We start from the raw sequence: 25,251 nt of genomic DNA, 5'->3' as shown, positions 1-25,251 counted from the left end.
TATATATATATATGTATATGTGTATATATATATATATATATATATATGTATATTTGAAAATTTCATTCCTCAAAGCTATTAGGTAGTATTCGTTTGAAGGTTGCATTTTTTCATTTAAAATTAACAAGATAATGTTTTAAATGATTTAAAAACTTGCACATATCAAATTTCAAAAGTTTTTTTGTTGACAGTTAATATATTAAATAGAAAACAATTGTTAAATTTTATGAAAGTTAACATTTAAGGGCATAAACTTCCGAATACTGCACTGGCCAATGTTCTAGATATTCAGAATGCTCTCAAGAGTCTTATTTTGATAGTCAAGAATCCAAATGAGCCAAAAAATTAAAAACATAAAATAAATAAAGACATAAAATAAAAAAATAAATAAATGGATAAAAATTTCTGGCATTTCAATTGACAATTCTACTGCAGCTAATTATATCCTAAGTAATTGAAAATATAATTGCTAAAATCTTAAAATAAATATAAATATTACTCTTTCATATAAAATACATGCTGAACTCATCAACAGAAACATATAAAACGGTTAATGTTTTTTGCAAATAAAAAGGTTGGAATTTTCATCAAGAAATCATATCTCAATTATCTATAATATCAAGCTGATGTTTGCGACTTAAAACTAACTCATGATTTGAATTGAATTTAGCAATTTCAAATTTAGCATAATGTGTTAAACAAATCCCTATATCTTAATTTGCCAAAAAAAAAAAAAAAAAAAAATTAAAAATTTGATACTGCGATACGGATAATTGACACATACTACTTATACTCATGAAAATTTCATATTTTGAGTAGCGAAGTGCAATAATTTTGCATTGTGTTTGTAGCTTTATTAATTTTTCAAACTTAAAATAAAATGAATATTTAATTATGATACTTTTTTAAGCCGATTTATTTCTTTAAGGGGCCGTTCAAAAAGTACGTACACNTGTAGCTTCATTAATTTTTCAAACTTAAAATAAAATGAATATTTAATTGCGATAATTTTTAAGCCGATTTATTTCTTCAAATAAGTAGAGTATTCCTTATTTCTTTTATCTGATTTAGTTGTTCAGTGCAATTGTGGTATTGCTGTAGCAAACAAGAAGAAGAAAATTTGGGAAACATTTTTACCTGTTAAAACTTGCTAAACGATGTCGCATTCACGTGCGAATTCCTTCGCTTACGAAAAATCAATCAAGTAAGAGCAATCAAAAGCTTTCTACATTTTTTTCGTAAACCTTCACTTACCTTGTTCATTTTTTTGCATTCGAAAAAATAACAAATGGTGAGATCGGCCATTTGTCCTAAACCTAAAAAATCGGTTCTCCAAAATTGGTGCTAAAAAATGGTTGTAATTAATGTTTGTGAGAACCATGAGATCGCCATATGACCCCACCCAAGCAAGTTAATATATATGATTTTATATGCGAATATGCAAACTTTTTTAACTTTATATTGGTGCTTACTTGAGGCGCCCTGTGATCTATTGGAGAATTCTCACTACATGAGATGTGCATATGCGATCGTACGTCAATGCAATTTACGCCTGCGCTATCAATTTGTCTCACATGTAGTTTCTAAACATTCGCGTCTAGAAAACAAAAATATTTTCTAAAAATTTCTTTTTTATTTCATAATGGAGAACCGTATTCAGTTAATCACAGGTGGCGCTAGGGGTTAAAAATCATCGTAAGACTCCCAGGTAACTGCTTCTGATTTATTTTTTGAGGAGCATTCCCAATGAATGCAACTTTTTTGAAACCGACTAAATACTAGACTGAAGAGTTTTTTTCAAGTAAAAAAATTCTACCAATCCGGATTTTCTTCCTATGCGAGTTTTAATGTTATTCGCGTTTGAATGCTCCCTTAGGGACCATTCTTGTTGCACTCGATTTTCCATTGAATGAGTTCTTGTGTCAGCAAGAAAGGTATAATAATACATTATCGACATAAGTTGTGAAAATGGTTGAGCTTATTTTACTTATACTATCACTAGTCATAAATTTTAATTAGCAATTTTTTAAAAAGGGTGAGGTGACTTTCCTCTTATGCCATAATCTTGCAAGAGCAGAATGCAGCAGGAATAGCCCCGAAGTTTAGAAACCAGTTTTTATCTACATGGATTCATAGTTTTGTTTGAATAATCAGGCACAGTTCGAAGACTAAACAATGGTACAAATTATACAGATAAGTATTTTTGCAACGCTTATTAAACTTCAAAAGATCAATCATCTCGTTAAAAATGTTAAAACTGTAAATATTCATTATCAATGGAAATTGTAATTTATTTGTGTGGTTTGGCATCAATATAGCAGTTTTTGCAAGCAAAACAAACAAGGGGGGAAAGAAGTAAAAAAAGAAAATGCCGAAGAGTTTGAAATTGCCCACCGGAAACTAACTTTCCCTCTCCTTGTGGAGGTTGTAGTTGAACCCAGGGACTTGGATGTCACGTGATATATTGACGCAATGCCCGTACTTCTACAGGGTGGGTGTTTTCAGTGGGTGGTAGGGTGTCTTTGCGTAATAATATCAACTCTGGCTTCAAAGGTATGTTTAATATACTTCTTATGATTCTCACTTGCCCTGATTACACTCTATATTTGTTTCCATATGCTGTGATTAATGTTTATTTTTGCGCTATATTACGTCTAGAACTGATAGCATATCAGGGATTGTTGCTAAGTTATTTGTGCTGCGCTCGGGGGGAAAAAAAGTGGGATCGTGTGTAAGTCTCTTGAAACAAACACTATCCTAAACCCAAGGTCGTGTTACTTATATTCTTGTCGAAAACCACCCTCCATTTTAAGGAAGTGGTGTGTATAAGTTATAAGTTACTGATCAGAAGAAAATATTTTATGGGGGAGTTCGCGGCATTAGAATTAATTTGGACGGAATAAATTGCATGCAGAATTTCTATTTCTAAGCCACCAACCAGGGGAATATTATTTTGCTAATATAGTTTCAGCATATTTGCACGGAGTTTAATTGCTTTAAAAATAATGAAATAAGTAAACTGGTAATTTATTTAACACAATTCTTCAATCAACTAAGAGTAAGTAATTTTATTTGCATATAAAGTAAACAAAATAGCTTTGCTTTTATACTGTCGGTATTTTTACACCTGCTGTGTTTTATTACTTAAGAAATGGTGCAGAAATTATGCGGCAATTAATTTCACAAAATTCTATATTTAAAGAAGTTTAAATAATTTGATTTGCTAGGCTGCATTTATAACTGAATATTCTGCTTAAATAATTCTGTTTAATAAATTCCAATTTCAGAAGTGCTGTGTTAAAGCGTTTTAAGTAAATTCAATTTTTATGTTTGCTTTTATTAATTAATATTATTGTTTAAAAATTGAGAATCATTCTTTTAAAAAATAGTGTGTTTGAATGATAATTTATAAATTTACACTGCATAAAAGCTAATTTGCATTAATAAATTTCAGATGAAATTTCAATTTTCTTTTATGTATAATATAAAGTAAACAATAGCGGAAGAAAATAATTTGGCTTTTGTACTTTCACCATCATATTTGCCATTGTGGAGTTAGATTATTTTATAAAATAATTAAAATCCTTTGTAATCATTTATTTCATTAAATTTTTGAATCAAATATAAGTTATCTCATTTGCAAAAGAATTAACTGTGTAACTATAAACATTTCCAATTTGAAAAATTCCATGTTGAAAAAGTGATGCATTTAAGTGCTAAGTTATAGCTCTAAATGAATATTTTATCCTAGCTTCACTAAATAAGTTGTGTGTTTATAAACTTCATGCAGAATTTAAATTTTACTATGTAAATACTTGCAGGGGAAAATAATTTTACATTTATAGTTTAAGCGTATTCATATTTGGTTAGATTATTTTAAAATAATACCTAATAATAAAGAAAACTATCTAGTAATTTATTTTGTAAATTTTTTCAAACAGATAAAGATAATATAATTTTATTTGCACAGCAGCTACATTAACGATTTAAAATTGATGTTTAAAAAAATATGGACGGAATTTGTATTTTTTATTTATATCTTAAAAATATTTTGTGTAAATGGAGGGAAGATTTCCTGATAATCACCAACCAGTTCTTGGCAACTTCTGGGCAGTGTCTTGGGAGAGGGAAAAATAAATCACAGTAACGAACCAACTCGAAGAGTATAACTCGTAGCCACCCCCAGACAAAAATCTACTTTTTATTATTTTTTTATTTGAAAAACATTTAAATCCATTTGGCGTCATGGCTATTGAAGTCGACAAATCTTGATACGTAAATATCCTCTAAATAAACTCTTACTTTATTTTCATTGATTTAAAAATAAGATCTATGTGGTGTTTGATTTCATAAAATTTTCCAACCAATTAAATGTAAACTCATTAGCAATGCCAGTAATACTTTAATGCAATAATTTTAGCACATTATTTTTCAATAGTTTTTTTAAGGTGCTGTAGAGATTTGTGTATTACATTAAAAATGCATACTCGACTGATTATGCTTTATTTAAACATTATAAATGCATCGTTTATAAAGGCATTTTTAATGCAAATGCATTCCAGTGTATTTAAAAAGGCATGTATAATTGTTTACTGTTTGGAGTCAATGATTGAGATTTGTTATGTCACGTTAAAAACAAATTTTAACTGTTTAATTATAAAAAAATTCTAGCTTCAAATTTAAAAAAAAAATTTTAATAGTAGAAGTTATGTGTAATTATGCAGCACATTTTATTGTTTCACATTAAACCATATTTTATGGATCTAACATTGTAAAAGATTTTTGCCACAAGGGAGTTCAAAATTTTGTAGTCAGTTATCACACTTGGTGAAGTTTTTCTCTAGTTTCACTTTCTTACTCTACTAAAAAATCGCATAATTCTATGTTGCTGTGTTTTGTTTTTTTAACATCAAAAGGAATAACGAAACTATACCAAAGTTGCGTTAACCGTTCATTAACAGATTCAACTCTTGAAAATATGAAAGTAAACTTTATTTTCTGTTCATTTGCAAAATTCTGATGCTAGGAATAATTTCTTAGCAAGAAAACTAATGTTTAATCCTGAAATTAACAGTTTATAAGGCATATAATAGCATTAATAACTTGATCAAGGTACTAAGTATATAGCTACTATCGTTCTTCAAAGTTAAACGATTCAATTGATATTTAGTTATTTAACTTGTTTTTTTTTTTGTATATAATAGATATTTTAAATAGATAAGATTTATTTTTTAAGCAATAAGGAAAATATGTGCTTGTAATTTTGAGTTTTGACTCGTTAAGGATACACTTCATGTCCTTGAGAAAAATTTATTGAGTTTCCTTTCGGTAAAATTTAACTCTGCTTCAATCACATGTTGTAACTCTTTTAACTGGGCCAAGATAGCCTGGTTGGTAGGGAACTAGGCTTATGTTCAAGTGGTTGTGGGTTCGATCCCTGCTGGTCGAAGACTCTCTGTGTAGTAAATGGTGACTGATGCACATTAAATCTGTTGAAAAGTCCATGTTCCCATTACGAATCAATACCTCTGGGGGTTCTGAATTGGAGATTGATTGTTCTCTGATTCATGTCAAAATTACGATCTGTGGATGAATGAATGGGTCCGCCTTATAAACGGGAGTGGCAGAAGTCGAATTCTTGGTCATAGATGGCGCCACTGGAAAACAAGAACAATCACTCCGCCTTAATGGCATACGTCAGCAATAACTCTTTAACTACGTTAGATTATGTAGGAGCTCTATACTGAACTGAAGGGTTATATTTACAGTTAATTGTACTAAAATTTGCAAAACGAAGAGTTGTAAGGAGTTAAATGAGAATTTTTTTTTAAATAAATAAATATTTTTGCACTGAAACAAGTCTGATTAGAGTTCTATAGTCTTTTAAAAGGAGTTAAATGTACAGCTTTTTCCATTCGTAAAAATTTGCTTTGGTCATTTTGCTCCTTTTCAAAGACAACTCCTTTAACACATATGCTCATTTGCGTAAAATCTAATGAAGTTTTTCTTTTTTGTTTTTATTATCAGAAAATTTTTAACAATACATAAACTTAACTTTCCAAAACTATTTTGAAATAATTATTAAAGTTAACAAAAAAAAAAATTATGTTATGATAGTTTTAGTAAGTCTCCATTCTAGTCCATGCAGCTCAGCATCAATCTAAAGGATAATTCCGAATTTCGGTCTTATTCATACAAAACTAAAAAATAAACTTGTAGTACAGAGGGCTTCAAAACTATTTCTTTGTAATCGCATACTTCGGAGGAGTTTAAATGGGGGAGTAAATGAAAATTGATTTTACATATAATGAATAAGATAATTAAGTGTTTTTTTTATAAGATGATAGTTTTTGTGTTTTTATTTTCACTAATTAAATTAACGGATTGGATAAATTGCAATTTTACATACTTTTATTGAAATTTAATATTTTCTACACTAAAAATTTGATTTGTGACAGCAATTGCCAAATTAAAATGAAAGGAGTTATAATGTCAAAATAATTTAAGAACATAATTGATTGATCACTTGTAATTTAATATGTCTATTTATTTATAAATTCTTCATATTTATAATATCTAATAATTATCCTTAAACAAAAATTTGATTAGACAAATTCGACTGTTGTCGAAAACTATGTCAAAAACTTGCAAACCCTAGTCTTGATACATACATGTATTTTTTTAATTTCTTTTCTTAGTCAACTTTTGATTTTACTTTTAACTATTTAATTCGCTATGCTGTTATTTTTTTTAATAATTTATTTTAATCAGTGCTATCGCGCTCATGTTTTATAATCGTGTGCTAAATCGTGCAAACAGTCTCTTCCGAAATTTATGTTATGTGCTTTTTAAAACATATTATGTTTTGATGATAAAAATTTAAAATGTAAAATTTAAGTTTGCATTCTTAATTAATTAATCAGTTATTAATACTAGATATTGATAAATTGAATCAATTTTTTATAATTAAATGATAAAATTATTTATAATGTTATTATGATTTATAATATTATTATTATGATTTTAAAGTTAACAATGATTTAATAATTCTATCCTTAACTCTGCAAAGAGAAATATTCAAAAAATTTTGAAAAACTCAACTATTTTTCGAAATTTATATGGTAGTAGACCTAAATTGACCTAACACCTAAATTGACCTCTGACCTAAATTGTTTTTCTTTTTTTTATTACTGTTGTTATTTTTCGTTTGCTTAACATTTATAATATGTTCGATCGTCACTACAATTGAATCCGTAAGCATAAGCGATAAAATAACGTAATTTCTGAGGAACTTTAAGGATGCGGTGGCTAATTAATTTTTTTAAAAAATAATTTTAAGAAACTATTATTTTTTACGTTTCTATTTTTTTAATTCTAGTTACTTTTTGTTTTATTTTTAAAAAAATCGATTGATTTTTTTCCTTTTATTTTTTTGTAAGAAATTATATAATTTTTTTCTTCTTTTCTTTTTAAATTGTCACAATTATTTCCATTTTTCAGAATATAATCTTAAAACTTAGCCCGAATTCCCTTTTCGTATAGATGAGTAAATTTAACGCCTAGGTAGTTACGTAATGTACGAATGCAGCTTTTTAATTTGGTTTTTCCCAGAAATATTTCCAGTGGGTGAAATCCTGATTGTCAGAAACAAACCATTTGCACTATTCCGTTCACCAAAAACAAACACTTCACGATATCTTGATTTAAAAAAAAAACAAATCATAGCTAAAAATTTGCATATCCGAAAATATCACTCTAAAGTCGGGTGTCAGGGGTCTGTTTAGAAGAAATTTGGGTCCGTTAACGGACCCTTCACAAAATATCTTTTCATAAAAACGGACCCTTCACAAAGTGATTTTTCTTTTAATCGTACCCTTCACAAATTTGTTTATCTTCATTATTATTTTGTTAATCGAATAAACCCTTTACAGGGCAGAAAACAAGAAAGATGGATGTAAAAGAATTAAGTTTTGTCTTCGGCAGACGATTCTTCCATTATTCATCCGAAATTAATATTCTGCTTTCAGCAGTATAGGCTAAATACCAAATATTTGTATGTTGCATCTCTAATTTAGAAGCAGCAATTGTTGTTTAATTTTTAAAATTTAATTTTTTTTAATTATAATTTTACAGTGTTGAGCATAATCTTGCATGTCTTTACAATTTAAAAACTCCTTGAAAAAGCTTTTTTTTGCAATAACGGACCCTATTTGCACAAATTCATAAAAGCGGACCCTGGTTGAAAGAATGTGAGTAATATTTTCACAATTTCACGAAAAACGGACCTTCACAAAATGTCTGGACAGACCCCTGGTGATAGTATTTTTAGGATGTTTTCTCGTCGATATTGTTCTTAGAACCTCGATCTATAAAACCGGATTTTGATCATTTTAGAATTTTTGAGATTTAGTTTTTTTTTACGAATGTAATACGAATCTTCTTATAACTAGAATTTTAAGAAAATCCGGATGTACTCTCATGATAGGTTAAAAAAAAAAAAAAATAAGAAGATTACGTGATTCCATTTGTTTTATTTCTTCCATTGTATCGCTGCTACAATTTTAATTTTATCTATTTTGTTTAAATTGTTCTCCCTCATTAGGGTTAGGGACCATTCAAATATTACGTAAGCACCCAGAGATCAAGGTGTTGTGATTTAATTTTGGTAACAAGTAGGGAGGGGGAATAAGTAAGACATTAAAATCACCTTATTTTCAAAAGTTTTTTATGAAACTAATTAAAAATGTAACAAAAAATTACTCGTGATAAAATTTCAAATGTGGAATTAAAGTTGAATTCGAGTGAAGAAAATATTTCTTCGCTGAGTTTTAGACGATCAACAGTTTTAACCCTGAAAGCAAAGCAAAAAAAATACATAAAGAATATTCCGACTTAAAATTTTTATAAAATTAATTATTACGCGAACTGCGTCTAAAGCAAAGCTACATCTTTTTCTTTGATTTAGATCCTTAAACTAGATTACTTCAATGTAATAGCACCTAACGCGCTATAAATCCTACTTGATGTAAAAGAACTAGCATCAGATTTCTCGTTATCGCAACCTGCTGTTGGGACTATAACAAGAAATTGCGATTATCGCAAAATATAACTCCGACGTCGATGAGTGTCTATTATCGCAACATGTTCTCACTATCGCAATTTTACTGCTATTAAATTTTTTCACTTATAATTTACATATAAGTAAATATTTATTATTTTGTTTTATTCTTATTTAAATCAATTTTTAAAAAAAAAATTCTTATTAGATTTTGTTAATAATTAAGAAATATTTTTTTAAAAACTTATTTCTTATATTTTTTAGAATTTTATCTTTCTCTTTTCTTTTATTTTATCTTTTTTCTCGTAAGAGAAAAACAAGTTTGAACGCTTCCTTTTAAAATTGGAATTTCTCATTTAGATGTATATTTAAATAAGGCGGAATTCCGATCACCAAAAGCGTAATATTTGCATAATTCCGATCGTCTTCGCGAACAACATACATTTTTCCATTTCTTTTTAAATTGTATTTTACTCATTAAGAGAACTTGTATTTTAAGAAAAACTCTTATGCGTTATGAATCGTAACTACATGTGACTTATGAATCTAACTTATTATTTTTCCAAACGTTTATTTTCTCAATTTTAACTTTTATTTCAAATTTGAAATCGAAATTTTTTCAAGTTTCTTATTTTGAAATTAAAAAAAAAGTAATTTAAGTGTCTTATGTAACCATTGCTCATACCTATGCTCTCTCATTGGCTACTAAAATAAGCAAATCACAACCGCCTTCCCCATTTGCATTACTCTCGCAAGAACTACTTCTTGTTAAAAAAAAGTTTTTTTTTTCCTTTTTTTTAACAGAAGTATTTTTCTAAATTTGTTTATTTACCTTTTATTTACCAGTATTTTATATTGTGTAAAAACAGCACTTCCCTTGTTAGATTTAATGTGTAAATATCCCATGTAAGTGTTCAGACGCCATCTTTTAAAAATTAAATATATTCCATAGGTTTAAAACGAATGAAATTCCGATCTCCAAAATTTAACCATTCGCATAATTCCAATCTTCTTCACGGACAACTTAAATTTCTCCAATTCTCCTATTTTTCACTCATTAAAGTAAAAACTTATATGCGTTATGAATCTCACTGGATATGAGAGCATAATTCACCAGAAATTGCCATTGTCGCGAAAAAAATAAGACTCCGACATTGATAAATGTTTTAGCTATCGCAACAACGTTCCATTGTCTTCTAAATTCGCATCCTACTTCACCTCTACCTGGATAGCGGGGGAAAGAACAAGAACAATCAACTTTGAGAAAAACCACCCGGAGTCCATTACTAACCGAGGACAAGCGCACCACCAGAAAACCGAACCCCTTTTCTCGCCAACTGAAAAGTCAGGTTTTCCACCAACTCACATACCCCTCTGGCGATAGAGAAAAAAAAGTTACGCAAGGGTTGAGACACCAAAAAAGGGGTTAAGCAACAACAAATCTTTCTTCATGCTGGATTGCTCTATCCTGCAGGGGAGGGAGTAAAAGGGGGGCAAGGAGTTGAACCTACCGCTACCAGGCGGAGGTTCTCCACCAGTGAAAGGGGGAAATATTTGGCAACGGAGCATTGACCTCCCTGTGAGTAGAGGGGGTGGAGGAGAGGAAAGGGAGTGAACCTTGGGGGGTTGCTGAGCTGCATTTTGCCAGGCTTTGCTCCAGCATATAATCAATACTTTGGTTTGAGGGAATGTAGGGGTGAATGTTGGGGGAGGCCTTGGTTCCCTAATTTACCCCCTTCTGGACTTGCAAAGTGCTTTTTCCGGGAGAGGTGCGGCTCTGGCCGGATTTGGGTCAAAGGAACCTTGATTTACCCCCACCCTGAAAATGCCTGCTAACTTCTGTTCTGATGGAAGGTGAATAAAATGAATGAACTTTTGAAAAGTGAAAGCGATTTTTTTTATATGCTCCCTTTTTCTGTTTTAGTTGAAAGCTGGGAAAATTTTGATAATTAAATTCAAGTTTATATATATTTTTTTTACTTAGGTTTTATGTACTTTTATTATGGTACTCTTTTTTTCTTTCAAACAGTTTTTCAACATTAAAGAAATTGGAATTTTTATTTTAACATTTAATTTTTTGTCATAAAAATTCGTACATTTTACTCAATAAATTAAGCTGATTAACTAAACTGATTTTACTGATTTGGTTAAATTAAACTGACGTTTCACTGATTAAATTAAAATTATTATTTTACTGATTGAAATTAATTTCTGTTAAAAGTACATATTTTCGTACATTTTGCAAAAATATACAAATGGGTCTTTTTTTTTTGTTAAAGTGCAAGTGTATATTTTTTTTAACCTAAGTTTTATATAGTATGGCATTAAATTCACTTTCGAATGTTTTTTTTTTAGTATTAAAAATATGCTTTCTTATTCAAATATGTTTAATTATTATTTTTTTTTTGCCTCAATAATTCCCGTATTTTACTGCTGATAATTTATACTGTATACCGTGTATATTTTTGTAATGAAATTATATTTCATTTCGTAGTTATAATCTCTGAATATTATGCCCAGGGTTCTTAATTAACCAAAAAACGAAAAAAAAATTTTTTCGTGACAAGTAAATAAATAAAGGGGCAGTTTAAAAAATACGCTTGACCCTTTTAATGTGTGTTTTTACAGAATCTGATTAAAATTAGAGTTGTATAAGTACAATTTAATGAATTAACACGAAACTCTAACTGTCAGAACGATACTAAATATATCGGTTGCTTTTTATAATGGTAACAAAAAACGGAATACTGCTTTAATAAAATATTTTTCAATAACATTCTATTTAAAAAGTGATATTCATATTTAATTATAATTTCATGTTGTTAATTATAATTTTGAATGATGCAAACAAGATATTTAGTGACTGTTATATTTTGTTTGCTTACGAAATTTCATAATATTCATTATATGCAATCAATAATTCAGATTTTATGATGTATTTTAATTGTTTATATGAAATTATTTATGTAAAATGCTAATGAAAAATAGGTAGCAAAATAAAATATCTAAACTCAAGAAAGGAGATTTGATCCTGATAACTGTTCTCAACCCGTTCTTTTTTGAACACCATAGTTCAACTTATTTTATTAATTTTCAACACGCATACGCCAAGAAAAAATTCATAATTTAAAATGTTTCAATCTTCGAAACAAAATTCTTCTTCTTCTTGTTATTTTTTTTTAAATTAGTGTTTTTTTTTTTTTTTTTTTTTTTTTTTTTTTTTTTTTNTTTTTTTGTTAGCATATTCTCAGCTGCTAAGAAACTTTTTTTTATTTTTTATAAAATCATAGATCCGCTTACAGAAGCTCGTTCATTTAGGGTTCCATTGCCAGAAAAAATGGGAACCGCTGGCCTAGATAATGAGTTTTAACGGATAAATTGAAAGGGAAAGATAAATTCAATCGCATCTTGGGTATACTCGTTGCGATTTTGAATAGTGATTTGATCACTTTTCAACAGAAATGAATTAAGCGCATTATTATGCTAATGTAGAATTTATTTAATGCTTTTTTTTTAAACCATTTTTTAAATTAAATTTTTGCACATAAACCCAAGATTTTATAATAAGGTGATTCTAATGTCTCACGCCTCATCTCTTTGTAACTGAAATTAATAATATTCCCCTTTTAGATGCTTCCGTAATATTTAATTGTCAACAATAATAAAAAGCAAGCATATCTTCTATCTCTATGTTGAAAAACAAGCATATCTATAGAAGTTAGAGATATGCTTTAATAGACAAGCATGTAAACTTCTTCACTCCTCTTTATAGTTCAGTAATATTTGAACGACCCCTTGTGGATATTTTTCCTGGCTGGGTTTCATTTTTTAACTTATTTCTATTGTTGGGCACAAGGTCCACCAGAAGCTGTGGCGTTCCTAATCTCCGTGACATTCTCCCGCGAAATATGCCTTTCCCCCTAAAATAATTATCCAATTTTTAAGATGGGGGCTCCCTAGAAAGACCTCACTTTATTGTGGAATCATTTCATTGGTCGAAACCCTCTTTTTCCTTCAACGATTCACAAACAACAGTAACAACACCATCCATATTCATAAAATTATCAGAAAACTACTTATTATAAGATGTGAATTCGCTCCCCTAAAGCGAATTTTTTTAATATTTTGTATAATTTCCATAGCTATTTGTCACTTACATTTTTTTATATTTTACATAATTTCCATAGCTATTTGTCACTTACATTTTTTTAATATTTGTATAATTTCCATGGCTATTTGTCACTTACATTTTTTTAATATTTGTATAATTTCCATAACTATTTGTCACTTACATTTTTTTAATATTTGTATAATTTCCATAGCTATTTGTCACTTACATTTTTTTTTTTGGCATCTTCTTCCTATACAGGGAACATGTGCATTAGAAAAAAGAAAAATGAAGCATGATTTCAAGTATTCTATTTATGAATTTTTTTTTTTAAAAAATGGCTTGTTTATAAAAGTTTCTCTACTGTTATGGATTTATTTAAACCTGGTTTGATTTTAACTCCTGTCTCAAATTCGCCCGAAACTTGGAGACAGTGGTGGGTAGGGTACTTCTTCATTGGCTATTTGTAACTGTGACACAGAGGTGGCCAGATCGATAGAAAGTGGGGGCGTACACCAGGATTTTCTATCCGGGGGCGTTGAAGTGCAGTCTGGAGATGATCTCTAAACATCCCTCCTAGCTAAAATGGTTTCTATTGCCCCCCTTGTTCTGAAAATTCCTGATCCTGGATTTCGCCTACATTTGAAAAATTCACATGCTCCTTATTTTTTAGGAAAAAATATACCCCCCTATTTACCCTTTCTTTTTAGTTGTCACGTGACAAGCAGGATGCTATATTATATGTTATGTAGTTCAGTTATTAAGGATTTAACGACGCGTTAAAGATAACATAGTAGTTAAGTGTTACGTGTTGTATATAGTCCAAAAGTCATCCCTAAGTGCACACATTTCTTTAGACTGTTTTTGCTCACAATTGAATTACATGTTCAATTTTTACAAATTTACTCAAGTTTAAAACTACGAGAATATATGTGAGCTTTAGTTTGATAATCTGTTGCAATTAATAGTCATAACGAACCAGTTTAAGAAAAATGACGCTTGGCATAAAAAATGTCAGCGAAATTAATTCTGACCCCTCTTCCCCCTTCAAGTTACTGATCTAGTCAGTTTCGGTTTATGCTTACTACGAAACGAGTTCTAAAAAAAAAAAAAAAAATCACGAATATATATAATATGTAACGTTAAAAAATATTTTATTTTTCAAGTATTCTTCGACTATTTTTTGTAACACTCATTCCAAACGCCGTTTCAAAATAGTACTAATTCCTAGAGGGGTTCGAATCTTTTGTTCGAAATGTCCCTTTCTTTATTCCTATTTAATTTTTCTTTTTTGAACGCAAATTTAGCTCATCAGTGAAAAACTAAAAAAAAAAAAAAAAAAAAAAAAAAAAAAAAAAAAAAAAAAAAAAAAAAAAAAAAAAAAAANAATCAACTAAAAAAAAAAAAAAAAAAATTCTTTTTGTTATTCTTGCATTTTGACGAGATTAAGCTTTCGTTCGGTCGACAAATGAGACTTTTTTTTGCGATTTGAAGCAATGGCGATCGGCCGTGATAACCCTGATGTGAACCATGATATCGATACTTAAAACCATTATTTTGCGCTCATTTGCTGAGACCTTAACAAAGCGTAAAGTTGAATCTAAGTTATTTCATGTTAAGTTTGGCAGCAGTGTTATTCAACTTGATAGCCTGCCGCAAATTAGCACGATTTTATAATTCTGAGTGCACCAACACCATTACACATTTTAAACATTCCTGCACTTTTTAAGATGTTTTCATGTGTCACACCCTCCTACTTGACAATGTTTGATATTTCTTCGATAATAAAGTATGTTCTTTTCAAAAAGAAAAAAACTATTTGTCATATCCTGTCCCTTGGCCAAAGGATACTCTCGTACTACGTGCTCTTTGTTCGCCAAGTCCTGTCCAATACTGATCTTATTGAGTTACTAAGGAGTTTTATTACCGTGCCAGCATCATGGAAGTTAATTCTTGCATTTGATATTATCGTGCATGTTACCGAGATAGGGTAAATATTAATAATGTTACACCTTTAATATTCATAATAATGTTAACAATGCCGATAATAAGGTTCAGACGCAGACGATTATAATCAAGTACAATTTATATTTCGGAATACTTTTTTTATTGCCTTTTTTTCTCAAAAAAAAAATGGAAAAATGGAATGGATTCTGTGCATTTTCTTCTCATTTTAATTTTGTAACCACCCAAGTAAATAATAAATAGGTGTACGAGAATGAGATATTTTTAAGTTCTGTACAGAAAATTAATATTTTATTTAACAGTTTTGGAAGAAAAAATTGAACAGAGAACATTAATGAGACCTGCAATTCTTACTGCGCTCTTGTCCCCATTATGCTGATCCTCATATAAGCATTATAACCAACTTCATTGTTTTGTAATTATCGTTAGGTTATTTTTAGATAGGTTAACAAATTTACCAACTTTCGAAAACGTTTTCTTCTCTTTAACGAGTGAATGTTCTAAACGTTGCTCATTAGCTGTATGATTTAACTATTAGATGGCATATTCCATATGGAGATGTTGATCGGAACAATAACTAAGTAATTAATGGCCAAATTCTACCACATAAATTTTCATACATAGTTTTTTTTAAAGCAGATGATACATCTGCTTTAAAAAAAAACTTTTTTTTCTTCTCCCGCGCAATAACAGCTGGCAGTCTTTCTAAGAAAACAACTCTTACTTTTAAGAAAAAGACAATTCTCTTATAGCATTTATTATCAGTAATGGGAGTTAATTTTTATTACTGCGTTGAAATAATAATAAATAAAACAAGTAGCATTTGTTAATAGTAAAATAAAGAGTACAGTAGATTCGAGAATGAAGACGATAATGAGAAGAAAATGTTGTCATGAGTTTGTGTCCTCATTCCTAGCTTCCTTAACTCTATCTATAATCCGCTGCACTTGGTAGAAGGGAAAAAAAAACTTCCTAAGTTTTAAGTTCATTAGATTTGTTTGGAAAAGTGTTCCCTCGTAGAGAGAGATAGAAAAAAAAATGTCTTGTTGAAAGCCCATCTCATGATTTTCCCCAGCTCAAAGGTTACAGTCGAGCGCGCATGTGCTCATGGGTATGGGGAGAAGGAGAAATGCCCCCATTCTAGGGAAGTAGTGTAGTGGTTTTGCGAAAGAGGGTCGGGGATCGGCGAGAGAAAGAGAGTGAGAGAGAGGGGGCGCGAAATGGAGAAAGGACGAAGGACGGCGTCGTCTGAAGTCTAGCGCTAGGCCTCCCTGGCCTTGCGTTCCTCCCATATATCAAATATTAGTTGACGATAATTATTGGATTTGAAATCTACATCTATGTGATAACTACACATCCTGAGCACAATTCCAAGCTAAATTATATCAACAGAAACTCTGTAGTAGTAAGTACTTTTTTACCCTTGTGATACAAGTTTCGAAATTTTTTAGGCTTAGTGGAGTGCGTGTTCGTCGAAAGGGATGGGCTGTTCAGTGTAGCGGTTGCTAGTGGTGTGTATACGTGTACACCATTCACCCCCTTTAAAAATCGTTTTCTTTTTTTTCGATCTAGTCCACAATGTTCACAATAATTCAAGTAAATGTCTAAAAAAATTGAGCTTAAATTTTTTGTGTGGAATGTTTCATTATAGCTTGTTCCATGATTCCACTGTGATTTGTTTACAATTTCCCTCGCAACTCGGAAATTATCGTCTGCTCTTAAGTGGGCGTGTTTTCCGTAACTAATATTTGATTTGACTAATCAAAAGTATTCTAACATGCTGTTGCTTAAAATAATAAATATATTCACTGTGGAAATTTGTTTTGTTCATTCCTTTATTTTGAAGAAGTTTAATTGCATAAACTTTATTTTAAATGATACATATTTTAATGAGATCGATTTGAAAGTCACATGTTTAACGAATGTAAACAATGGCCGTGATAATTTTTTGTTGTGATATTTATTTTACGGTATTGTTACAGCTTTTTTTCTGTGCTTAAAAAAATTAATTATGTATTATTTATACGGAATAATTTTTTTATTATCAGAAATATTGGAAAAGTAAATTTTGATACTTAACTCTAAAAAATTAATGTTTAGGAAATTTAAAAAAAAATATTGTTCAAAATTAATTTTGATGAAATTTATAAATTTAATTTTAAATTAGTTTATTAGTATTGCAAAATATCTTTGCTATGAATTACCCCTGAAATGATGTTTTAAAATTTTTTCCTTATTTTGCTAGGTGGAATTTGCACAAAATTTTATTAACCTGTGCTGGTTTAATTCTATTTTTTTCCTGATAATAGTGTTAGTTTTGGAATTTTTTCAGTAAATCACATAATGTTAGTTTTTACTTTATTTCATTGCAAGTTTGCATTGTGTACGATATTTAATTGATGTAAAATTTTTTATTATTAAATACAAACTTTTATGTGTTAAGCTTAAAAGTTTCTTTCAAGTCTTTTAAATAATGAAAAAACAAATTGAAACCATTGTTTTATTGATAAGCGTCAATTTTAAGCTATAGGAAATGTTAAACATTTTTCTTAATTTTTTTTTATAGTTTTCTATGTATTTTTTTGTTGCAAAATATTGCATTTAAATAATTGAAATTTTCAATTAACCTTTATTATAACCTACCTCTATTTATAAATATTTTAACAGTAAATTAAGGGTCAGATAGAGAAATGGTCATTCTCAAAAATCCTTATCAAGCTCTAATAAGAATTGTATTTTATTTTTTATTTTTTTTGTGTAAAAATAAAGTTGTTCGTTACCATTGACAAATGTATTCATACAAAACTCAAATGTTGAAGTATTATGTAATAAATACCAAATATAATAATATAGGTATAGAATATTATATTGATATATTTAGTAAATATTAAAACTGCACTAATATTAAGCAGTTTTATTACTAAGGCTTGAAAATTAGTGTTTCATGGCCCCTTGAAAGGGATAAATACCAGAGAAAATCGCCTAATAGTATTAAATTTTAGCTATCATGAATTTGCCACATGCAATAACATTATGCCGAAAGACACTAAAAATATTTTACCTCTATTCCAATAGTATGAGCTATAATAAACGAGATTTGCTTACTTTAATTACGCAAAGTAACCGAAAATAACAAATATTTATTTTTTCAGAATTATTACCAACTGGTAAAATTTTTGTAAGTTTCTCTCTTTTTTTCGGGGGAGGAATTTGAAAATTTATCAAAAGATATTAATTATTATTAATTATTAAGATTAATTATTGATGAATTTATCAAAAGATTTTAAATTTTTATAATTTTTTTTAAAAAAAAGGTTGTTTAAATGCTCATCTTCTCGTAATTTTCAGTTTAAATTGTAAAAAAAAAAAAAAAAAAAAAAGCTTTCAAGTTGTTTATTAATAATCATTTCTTTTTAGTTTACCTTTTTTTTTGAAAAAAATTTACCCACTAAGATTTTTTTTAGCATGCCTTTAATTATATTTTATAAACTGTAAACTTTTCTCTTATTTTTATAATAAGGGAGAATTATTTTTCGAAATACACACATAAGATAGTATAAGAGGGTAATTTAAAAATTGTTGAGGATCAAATTCATTTATTACATATTATTACCCATTTTGGTAAATTTTTACGGCATTAGGAACCCTTTTAAAACTCAAAGTGCCCTTTTCTGCGAAAAAGTACCCTGCACTTTTTTATTCCTTGGGAGAACTTTTGTTAATCTTAAAATTTATTTAACTTGCCTCAGAAATAAAATAAAAAGAATTAAATTCGAATTTTTTTATTCTGCAAAAAATTGTGTATTAATAAAATAAATATTCTGAGTGCTGGTTATTGTAAAAAATTTTACATCTTACACTTTTTGTTATATCACTAATTGATATATTTTTTAATATTTAGGCATGGAGCATTAAATGAAGAATGGAAACTAAGACTTCTGAAAGACGTTACAATACTAGATTTCGAGGTGTGCCAAGATCAGTTTTCACTTATTCCCGAAAGAAGTCTACTGCAAAGTCAAATGATGAGAACCATCTACAAAATGACATCCGAAATGATTTTGTTTACACAAAATTGGGCAAGAAACCCAATCAAAAGGAACCAACTAGTCCCCCAAAATCAAAAATCAAAGCAGAATCTTTTACGTCTGTTAAAACTGAATCAATATCTTCTGAAATGGGCACAAAAGTCACACAGAATGGCACTCATAAGTCACCAGCTGAACCAAAAAAAGAGGTGCCACCACTTAAAATCAAAGATGTACCTGCAATCAAAAACAAAGAAACATTACTCAAAAAGAGAGAAATATCACATAAAAGGACAGACGTTTCTCCTCTTCAATCAAAAATTCTTGCAAACGAAAAAAATGAATTTTCAAAAACAGAACATAAAAAATCTTCAGCAACTGATGACAAAGAATCAAATTCTCCTGAAAGTGATATAAAATTGATCGAGATGAAGAAAGAAGTAATTGAAAATCAAAACAAGCTTATCAAAACTGAAGTACAATCGGAAGAAGTTTCACCTTTAGTAATTAATCTAAAAGATGCCCCTTCCCCCGAACACGATAAAAATGATTTAAGTTCTGAGCCATACCCGAATTCCGAGAATGAAATGGATGGTGATGAAATTATCTACGATCCTAAATCGCTGGTTGACGATCCCAATTTTATTTCTGAAAATGGAGGGAAGTCTGTTTGGATTACATCAAAGGAAAAACTTAGTTGGGATAGATCAGCTGTTGCTAGCTACAATCCTAAAACTAAAATGTTTCGTTGTGTTGCGTGCCAAGCAGTTGGTTTTATGTCTAGAATTGGCGAGCATTACTTAGGAACGCATTGTAATGCGAAAGTTTTTCACTGTCCTCAATGTTCTTATTGCAGTGCATGGTGGAGGTGTGTTAGAATCCACATGAGTAAAAACCATGGAGTTTCTAATGCCCCTGCCTCTATATGGAAAAACCAGCCGTTATTAGATGAAATAATGCAGATTCTTCAAAATTTGAAACAAAGTGTGGATTGCGAGGATAAGGTTGAAAGGGTCGCTGAAAATAGCGGGAAAAGGTATATCTGCCCCAAATGTCCTTATGCCACAGATCGGCGAGATCTTTATAACAGACATGAAAATATCCATCGTGAAGAAAAGCCCTTTCAGTGTTATATTTGTTATAAACTTTTTAATAGAGCTGATCATGTTAAAAAACATTTCTGCCGCATTCATAAAGAATTTCATTACGATATTAATTTAATTCGACGCTTACCTTCAAAGCGTAGTAAGATTCCCGTTAGTCCTTTAAATGGTTTAAATTCTGTTGCTGGACGAGACATAACTGGGTCCTCGAACGGCTTGATAAATCCTCCTGTACCTGTTACCCAATCACAGTTGTTAAATTGTTTAATTGGTTCTCCTACAATGGTCCAAGTGAAGAGAGAAATCGATCAGATGCCAGATATTTCAAAGAAAGATCCACTTTTAAACGAAAGCAAAAATGACAATACTTTTAACAAATCACACAGTAACTTACTCACTTTTTTAACTCAGAATGCATTTTCACCTAAACCTATTAGTAAACCTACACCTGTAAGAAACACAGACACGCCAATAAAGGATATTTTACACGATGCTCTTGTAAAACCTCCAGGTTATTCTTCATTTCAAAGCTCCCAACCAAAGAGTTACAATTGTGCCTATTGTCCATGGAATGGTCCTAATGCATGGGCACTTCGCCTTCATACTTCAATGCACTACAAAACATGTTGTGTATTATGTAATTTTAAGTCTACAGAAGCTTCAGACTTAGAAAATCACATGTGGGAATGTCATAAAAAGAGATCCTGTAACAAGTGCAATTTCCTTGCCGACAGTCTGTTAGCACTAGATGCTCATATGAGAGAAGTACAGTGAGTATAAAAACTTGAATTTTTTTTTCTTAATTAATAAAATTTCATTTTTGTTTTTGAAATTTTGAATGTAAATTGTGATACAGTACAGAACCCGTTATCCAGAAATCAGAAAACCGGAAAACCAAAAAAATAGGAGTGAAATTCGATAAATTTTCCGGCCATTTATAAAAAAAAAAATTTTTTTTTTTCTTTTTTGAAAGATGTTTACCTTACCATCATTTTGGAAATAATCATTAGTGTATTACTTCATTGTTTTTTCTTCTTTTTAAGATTATTTCCAAATATTTTTTTTAGTTGGGTTTAACAATAAAAAAAAAACCAGCTTTTTTTAGCGATTCAGAAAACCGGAAAAATAAGTTATCCGGAATAGCGATGGTCCCGATCGTTCCGGATAATCGGTTCCCTACTGTAGTATTTATATAATGTTTTAGTAGTTAAAAGATTTGAAAATTTTCTTAACTATTACTTGAGTGAAATTTAATTGCTCCTTTTCATATTTTGTTCTTAAGAGGATACTATACCACAGGAGAAACCCTTCAATACAAATTCTCTTTCTTCATTAGTGATTTCACTTAAACCTAAGTTCTAAGTGCTGAATTTTTTTTCTTCAAAATGCAAGCAAATTATGACAGGATTACTTTGCGGAAGTTCTCCAATAATTTGTTTTGATATTTTGAAAACATATTTTCAACATCTGGAACTCCATTATTTCTCTAGGTTTACTTGAATTCACTTTACCTGAATTGACTTGAATTCACCAATGAAAGTAAAAAAGAATTCACGCTAAAAAGTTTCTCTTGTGGTTTGGTGTCCTCTTAGGAGAAAAGTGGCTACAAATTTCTGTTTTAATTTTTTTTACTAGGAAGTTAAAGTTATTTTTCCCACTTCATTGCTAACCATCTGATAGATAAATTTAAAGATAAGTTTTTGTCACAATTGTTTTAACAGAAATTGGCTGAATAGTTCTCTTATTTAATAGTCTACTGTTTACCAATTAAATGTTTGCAGAGCTTATAATCTGTTCTCTTTCTTCGTTGCTATTTAATGCGAAAGATACGTAATACATACCTGCCAAGTCTCCTGTTTTTTTAACGAAGACTCCTGTATTTTACGACTATCTCCTGTTTACTCGTATATTCTCAAATTTCTCCCTATTTGTCGAAATTTTTTTTTAAAAAAACAATTTTTGCAATAATATATCCGTCAATCGCAAAAATACAGTAGGGAACCGATTATCCGGAACGATCGGGACCATCGCTATTCCGGATAACTAATTTTTCCGGTTTTCTGAATCGCTACAAAAAGCCGTTTTTTTATTGTTAAACCCAACTAAAAAGAATTATATTTGGAAATAATGTTAAAAAGAAGAAAAAACGAAGTAATACACTAATGATTATTTCAAAAATGATACTAAGGTAAACATCTTTCCAAAAAGAAAGAAAAATCCTAAAATCTTATGAGGGAAAAAAAAAAATTTTTAAAAAATGGCGGGAAAATTTATTGAATTTCGTGCCAGTACTCCAGTAGGCTGAGTGTTAATAGTTTAAGTAATTATAAATAATGGTTTTTAAAAAAATCTTTAGATCCCTGTGGCAGAATTGCGGCGACATTGTCGCAGAACGTTAAGAGTTTTTGCAGAAGATTTTTCATTTGGAAAGGGAAAAATTTTGGTTTTCCTTTCTACTTAAGTTTTTGAAAAATGTTTTTTTTTTCTACGGAATTTTTTTTTAAAAGATGTCTTTCTTGCATGTCAGAGACTGGCTGGCTTCAACTGGAATTTGAAATAAATGAAATGAGAAACTCAGAAATAGAAGAGTATAAAATGATAAATTCAGAAATTCCAAAAGTTTTAAATATAATTAGCTCTAGAAATGATGTTCTTTAATTTTTTTTTCTTTAAAGAACACCATGCTTTACAAACACTTATTTGATATTCGCTTGGATTTCGTCGTCGATCTTTATTTTGGAATTACTGCATGGATTTTACGATTTTTAATTTATGTGCAAATTTTAATTTATTTATGAATTTTAATTTTTGTAATGATTTACAAAATTGGAAAGAGGAAATAATTAGTGTATATTTCCCCCTACAAAATGCGAGAAAGCGCTTATATATTAGAATTAGAAAAATATTTCTTTTTCAATTGAAAATTTTTACACATTTTTATTCTACACCTTCTTCTGCAAACACATTTTTGTTACTTTAAATTAGTAATTGTTATAATTAAAAGTATCTTAAAGAAAAATATTAATACTAGAGAAGTTTGTTGCAGAAAACTGGAAAAAATTCTGCCACAGGACTTTAGATTAAGATTTATATACATATTTTTTACTTTGCTAAATGTAAATGCTTGTATTACATTCAATTTTGACTTACATAATTATGCCTGATGTATCAAAACGTCACTCATATCCCATAAAATGTCTTCAGTAAAATCTCTGTTATTTTATTTCTCTAAAGTTTGCAGGTATGGTAATAGATTTTTTTTCATTCAAACATGTTGTTTGTAAAGAAACAACGCAAACATACCGTATATTCCGGCGCATAAAGCGCACCTGTAATTTCTAATACTTTTTTTAAATTTTAAGATATATTTAAATTTTTTTAATCTATAATTTTTTATATTCGGCATATACCTCGCACCCGTAAATTCCAATGTTATTTTTTGTATTTAAAGTGCTAGTTATAGGCCGGAATATACGGTACCTAAATATGTAATGGTTGTTCTGTTAAAAAACTTGCCGAGACTGAGTGCAACAGGTTCTTTCCTTTAAGCTCTTCATTTTAACTGGACTCAGTTTTATCAACAACAATAACTATCTGTTTTTTATTTGTTGCATGTGCGTGTTTTTTTTTAATACATAATCTAATAACTTAACCGTTGTGTTAGAGATGACTATAATAGGTATTTCGTATCTACCTAACGTAGAATTGTATCTGATGTGAAAATTAGCATGCTGCTTCATCTAGTATTACAAAATTATAAGGGAAAGTTTGATATGATTGTATATATTGTATAGGATATGAAAAACTTATTTTTGAAGTTTTTTTTATTAAAAAACTGTGTTTACTGTATAATAGTGGGAAAGATTATTTTTTTAAAACTCTGTTAAGAGTAACAACATAGCACAAGTTGAGCAATGAGAGTGAATGGCAAGATTTGCAATCTTTAGGCAGTGTTAGATGAAACAAACAATAAAAAAACACCATAAAAAGAGGAAGGGTAAACTTGATTTTAGTTGCGGTAACCAGATACCGATATGAAAATATCTCCGAATGTTCTTTGAGGATCAACATAAATCTGTTAACAGAGCTTTCACAAAATATTTTATCCTAAAAATGGACTCATTGTAATATTTTACATTAAAAAAAACAAAAACAGAACAAACATTAAATTACTCAAAAGAGAAGGGAGGGTGAAGAAAAGTAGATCGGAATAAGAAAAAGACTGATTTTTTAATGCAGTATAAAGTTCAGAAAAAGTCAGGCCTGATGTTTAAAAAACAGTTATTAGTGAATTTGAAATTAGGAAAATTAATTAAATAAAAGGAGAAGTAATTTATAGATTATCGTTATCTTATAGATTTAGTCCGTAATTTTTTATTTATTTATGTATTTGCGTATTTTCTCTCTGTTGGTTTAAAACTAAACAGACATAATATTATTTACCTGCTTTATCTAACCCAAAGACTAAAATGAAATTCTCTTCCTAGTTTTCTGAAGCCCCAGTTTTCATGTCGTCATTGTTCTCAGTCATTTGAAGTACGATCAGACATGGAAGCTCACTGCATTTTCATTCATAATCAAGTTTTGCAAGAATGCAAAGATAATGGTTGCGACTTTTGTACCACAGATCCAGAAATATTACAAGTTCATAAAAAAGAAAACCATAGCTCATCTTCTACTAGTAAGTTTTCTCTATTCACATTTTATTACTTATTATTTTATCCTCTTGCATCTTTTGTTTTTAAAAAAACTGTTTAAGTGTTGTGCCACTTGCCAGTATCAGCAAACCTGCTTGAAATCAAGCGAATTTTTAGGGCAGAGGGTGAGTCTCTTGTTTTTTCAGTGGGGCCACCTATGGCCAAGAATACGACTTCAGCTACACACAGGTTACAGCCCGTTTTACAGAGAGGACCCAATCATACTCCATTCTTAATATTGACCTGAACTAGAGGATGCTCAATCTCCAATTCAGTACCCCCCCCCCCCCCC

At 29.6% G+C, this 25,251-nt stretch overlaps 1 protein-coding gene across 3 annotated transcripts in view; it reads left to right on the top strand.

Annotated features, from left to right (window-relative positions):
* The first annotated feature begins 2,174 nt into the window (after nt 1–2,174).
* The window catches only part of LOC107444538 (oocyte zinc finger protein XlCOF7.1), a 37,481-nt gene continuing 14,404 nt past the window's right edge, over nt 2,175–25,251 (top strand). The window contains exons 1-3 of one of the 3 annotated variants that reach the window (XM_016058692.3): nt 2,175–2,553; nt 19,033–21,032; nt 24,750–24,943. In XM_016058692.3, the coding sequence (XP_015914178.2) occupies nt 19,054–21,032; nt 24,750–24,943 (2,173 nt within the window). In that variant the 5' untranslated portion in view covers nt 2,175–2,553; nt 19,033–19,053. Of the gene's footprint in view, nt 2,554–2,577; nt 3,059–15,941; nt 16,537–19,032; nt 21,033–24,749; nt 24,944–25,251 lie in introns of those variants that run through there. The other 2 variants (XM_016058694.3, XM_016058693.3) reach the window with 2 other exon arrangements.

The sequence above is a fragment of the Parasteatoda tepidariorum genome, chromosome 6 (assembly GCF_043381705.1).
Source record: "Parasteatoda tepidariorum isolate YZ-2023 chromosome 6, CAS_Ptep_4.0, whole genome shotgun sequence".
NCBI lineage: Eukaryota > Metazoa > Arthropoda > Arachnida > Araneae > Theridiidae > Parasteatoda > Parasteatoda tepidariorum.
Note: the sequence above shows the minus strand (reverse complement) of the source record. Positions and strands in the feature narration are given on the sequence as shown.